Genomic DNA, 5,000 nt, shown 5'->3' on the forward strand with positions numbered 1-5,000 from the left:
ATGCACTGAAAGTAGTCTTGGTCCATATACGTAAACGGCATCCGGCAGACGCCTTCCAGCTCCGCTCTGCAAACTGTGGACAAAAAGAAAGTTCTGCAAGTTATCGTAGAGTAGACTGGAGAAGCCACAAACACCTTCCAGCTCCGCTCTGGAAACTGTGGATAAAACGAAAACTGCAAGTTATAGTAGAGTAGACTGGAGAAGCCACAGACTCCTTCCAGCTCCGCTCTGGAAACTGTGGATAAAACAAAAGCTCTGCAAGTTATCGTAGAGTAGACTGGGGAAGCCACGGACACCTTCCAGCTCCGCTCTGGAAACTGTGGATAAAACAAAAGCTCTGCAAGTTATCGTAGAGTAGACTGGGGAAGCCACAGACTCCTTCCAGCTCCGCTCTGAAAACTGTGGACAAAACGAAAGTTCTGCAAGTTATAGTAGAGTAGAATGGAGAAGCCACAGATGCCTTCCAGCTCCGCTCTGGAAATTGTGGACAAAACGAAAGTTCTGCAAGTTATCGTAGAAGAGGAGACCGGAGAAGCCACATATTAGAATCCTGTCGGGAATAACTAGCGCTTCTATCCTTGTGAGACATTAACGCACTGAAGATCAAGAGTCAAAGAGTCGGTCAAGCAAGGATTGCTTAAAAGTGGCAGTCTGCCGACAAGATTGACTAGATAAACACCATATGAGGACGGAGCCTTTATTTGTACGACGTTTCGCTTATTACAGCTTTTTCAAGTACAAGTTGAGATACAAATGCTTGAGATTAAATAAGGGGAAAGGAGGGAACGGGGAGAGAAAAAGGGGTGGGGAAGGAAGAGGAGGAGGAGGAGGAGGAGGAGGGTGGGGGGATTGGACACTGGGAAAGGATGAGAATGCTGGCCCAAACGTCCGTGGGCGAAATGTCCACGTTCCCTCCTTTCCCCTTATTTAATCTCAAGCATTTGTATCTCAACTTGTACTTGAAAAAGCTGTAATAAGCGAAACGTCGTACAAATAAAGGCTCCGTCCTCATATGGTGTTTATCTAGTCAAGCAAGGATTCGAGGAGGGGAGCAGAACGGAGGAATAACAGAAGTTAAAAGGGATCAAAATGTTTTTCTTTTAACTCGAGACTAGGCACAAAAGAAAAATACGTGGCCCTGGTCCGTAGGGGTGCCACTAAAGCTCAGCCCCTACCCCTAAAATCCTGAGAGCGTGAAACAGTGGTAGACCACACAGAGCTAGATTCTATATAATGATAGAAGCATTGGTCTTATATAGTCCACAACAACATACTGTATTTCCACGCTAACATGGCCAACAAGACACGCCCATTTCTCAATAGCCAATGAAGCTGATTGGTTACCGTATGGTAGACATATGATATGGACCAATCAGCGACTAGCACGAGAGAAGAAGAAGGGAGTGGCCTAGGGGGCAGGTTTACGTAAACCGCGTTAATATTGGTGTCATAGTTAATAGTAGTTGGGTAGTTGTAGCAGGGTTAGTAGTTACTGAAATAAAGGAATTACTCGTAGTAGTTGAGAAGCTACCTGAGACAATGGTTGTAGGACACCACCTCAACAATCACAATTAGAACTACAACAGAAGAATTAACAGCACTAACAACAAAAACAATCATTGCAAGGTGGGATACTTCCTTCCACATGACGCTCCCCCACCTTGCTACGCTACAAGGCAGAGCAACAAACTTGTACCCTGAAAAAAAAAAAAAAAAATGTTTATGACTCCAATAACAACTTCCCCAGTCTCACCTTGGAAACATTTGGGGACGTAAGCTTTCAAGTTGGCAAATCTGGAGTGATCTCCACACAGGGATTCCAGGTTGTAGTAGTGGTTGTCCATGTAGTACATTTGTTGGTCTTCCTCTGGACATGACAACTGAAACCCGCTGTCCTTTGGGCTCTGTAAAACGACAATGAAATGTGGATCAGGTCAGATGACAGCCACTGAACACCACTTTTTTGAGTGTGCGTACATAGGATTAATCAACGAGGAGACTCCATCCTAGGATCACATGATTAACAGTCCAGGCTGTCATTGGTCCTGAGAGATAGACGTGGGAGAGGTTCATCTCTCCATTGCCCATCTTCAAAATTCGCCACATATACACTTATTAAAAAAAAAGGGGGGGGGCTTTACTAAGGTCACTTACGATTACGATCAAGTCCGTGGAGCCTTTGATGACCTTGGTGTCACTGCTGGTCCCCAGAATCGTCACGTTTTGGCCATTGTAATGAGAGTATTTGTGCATGCAGACATTATCTGGAAAAAGGTCACAGGCATAAGTTGCCGTCCCCTTCATTCTTGGTAAATACACAAACACACACACACACACACACACACACACACACACACACACACACACACACACACACACACACACACACACACACACATACACTTCTCATCTGACGATCCCCCAGAGCACCGAGGACTGACCGACACAGTGTGCATTATTAACTAGATTAGATTATCATTTTAGATTAATCTAGTCTTAAAATAAGCACAAACTGCATATTGTTAGTGTACCACTGTTACTGTTAACTCAATAAATCGATTACTATTACTACTAGTAGAAGTAGTAGTAGTAGTAGAACTAGAAGTAGTAGTAGTAGTAGTAGAAGTAGTATTAGTAGTACTAGTGGTAGTAGTGGTAGTGGTGGTGGTGGTAGTAGTAGTACTAGTGGTAGTAGTGGTAGTGGTGGTGGTGGTAGTAGTAGATGTAGTAGTAGTAGTAGTAGTAGTAGTAGTAGTAGTAGTAGAAGTAGTAGTAGGTGGGAGTGGGTGGGGGAGTATGTGTGAATGATATTTTGACGCAGCGCGAAGGGATTTCTCCCAGTCTACTCCTTTTCTGCATGAGGGGACGGAGAGAGGGGAGTCGCCGATTAAATGAAGCGGCATTGCTGTGGATGTACTGTGTCTTGCTGCATTGCTTCTGACCCAGGGCGATGGGCGGGATGCGGTGGTGATCCGTCGAACAGGAGGTGCCAAGATAAGAGGGAGGAAGGTGTGGTGAATGGGGGTGGAGTGGGTGGGAGTGGATTTTATACCTTGTTCTTTGGCTACCTCCCTTATAAGGGGGAAAAAGCCTTTGGTATATGTATGTATGTTATTATTATCTTATTATTAGATATCATTATTACTATTATAATCATTATCGTTATTATTATGATTTTTATTTATCTATCTACTACACACACACACACACACACACACACACATTCTGATCAAGAATATTGTAGACTCGACTAGGTCATCCATAAATACCGAAACTTAAATTATTTTATTCTGGTTGACATCAGACGATTTCTTTCACCACCAGCAACCCCCCCCCATCCCCCCACCCCCCGAGTTGGCCCCTCAGCTAAGCAGAAATCACCAGACGTTAGCCAGAATAAACTATGTAAAGCGCGTCACTAGATAAAGAGGACAACAAAGGGGGGGGGAGATAAACAATGTAATGCAATTATTACAGTTGTCAAAAATGCCGAAAGGAGACTTTTTGGTCCATATCAAAGGCCGAATACAACAAATATATATACATATATATATATATATATATATATGTATATATATATATATATATACATATATGTATGTATGTATGTATGCTAATAAAAACACGGGTGCGTGTGTACACTTATGCAATGTAGACCACTTGGAAAAAGAAAATGACGAAGCAGAGCGCTTTCGTATATTACAAACAGCGCAAAAAGTACTTTTTGCACTGGATGTGCGGCCGCAAACGCTACTACTGTGCAGTCGTGTATGCATGTGTTTACATAAGTGCATGTGTGTGTGTTTATGTATGTGTGTTTGTGTATGTGTGTTTGTATAAGTGTGTGTGTGTGTGTATGCGTGTATAAGTATGCGGCAATAGAAAATGGTTCTTCTTACCAACCGACGGAAAAACTGAACGCGTGAACTACGTGGCAATAGAAAATGGTTCCTCTTACCGCTGTGGCACCCAGGGATGAATCCCGGAAGCCCCCCTTGGTAGAGATCCGATGCCGAGGGGTTCCTGAGCTTCCAGCCATAGGAATGGCATTCAAACTCGATTTCGGATACACTTGTGTCGCTCTCGCCATGTTTATGGAAATGATATTTCTTCCCAGACGGGCATTTTAGCTTGAGTTTCTCATCTTCACAACACTGAAGGAAGAGAAAGGTCTTGTAGACTCAAAAAGAAAAAGAAAAGAAAAAACTGAAAAAGCGAAAGCTCTTGGAAATATATATATATATATATATATATACATATATATATATACATATATATACATATATATACATATATATATACATATATACATATATATATATATATATATATATATATATATACATATATATGTATATTGCTCAGGTTACCACAAGGTAATGACCCTACCGACTGTACCATGCAAAGCGGCGTTCAAAGAGGATGGTCTAAAATTTGTCTTAAGTATTCAAAGGGTTACAAATGAAGATCATGCCAACAGAAGACCTTTTGGTTCATAACCAGGCCGAATGCGGGAAAAAATAACAACTAAAGAAACAAATAACTAGATATATTAATAGAAATAAATAATGATTAATAAACAGAAAAATAAATCATGTATAATGAATAATAAATCAATAAACAATAAAAATTAAACAGATAAATAATAATAAATAAATAATGATAGATGATAAACAAACAGAAAAATAACAATAATCTATAACGAATAAATAAATCAATAATAAAAGATAAACAGATAATAACTATATAAATAATGACAAATGATAACCAAACAGAAAAATAACAATAACCTATAATGAACAAGTGAAAAAATAAAAAATAAAAATAAACAGATAAATGATAACAAATAAATACTCCACGACGTTAACTGCCTCAGTTTTATGCAGGCGATAGCCAAATGTGTCAAGTTTCGACAAATGAATGAAAAAGTGGGACTCGAACCCTTGATCGAGTCGATGCTTACCCAGACAATCCCGTCGGCCTCATCGTACTGGCCATCG

The 5,000-nt window shown here is 40.7% G+C and overlaps 1 protein-coding gene across 2 annotated transcripts in view; it reads right to left on the minus strand.

Annotated features, from left to right (window-relative positions):
* Positions 1 to 5,000, minus strand: part of LOC143024299 (uncharacterized) — a 22,878-nt gene that overhangs the window by 7,365 nt on the left and 10,513 nt on the right. For both annotated transcript variants that reach the window (XM_076183095.1, XM_076183094.1), the window contains 5 exons: positions 4,964 to 5,000; positions 3,959 to 4,154; positions 2,155 to 2,264; positions 1,754 to 1,904; positions 1 to 73 (listed from right to left, as the gene is read on the minus strand). The exon at positions 1 to 73 is cut by the window's left edge and continues 131 nt beyond it; the exon at positions 4,964 to 5,000 is cut by the window's right edge and continues 64 nt beyond it. In XM_076183095.1, the coding sequence (XP_076039210.1) occupies positions 1 to 73; positions 1,754 to 1,904; positions 2,155 to 2,264; positions 3,959 to 4,154; positions 4,964 to 5,000 (567 nt within the window). The remainder of the gene's footprint in view (positions 74 to 1,753; positions 1,905 to 2,154; positions 2,265 to 3,958; positions 4,155 to 4,963) is intronic.

Source organism: Oratosquilla oratoria, chromosome 4, assembly GCF_046742065.1.
Source record: "Oratosquilla oratoria isolate Oo_2021 chromosome 4, ASM4674206v1, whole genome shotgun sequence".
In the NCBI taxonomy this organism is placed as follows: domain Eukaryota; kingdom Metazoa; phylum Arthropoda; class Malacostraca; order Stomatopoda; family Squillidae; genus Oratosquilla; species Oratosquilla oratoria.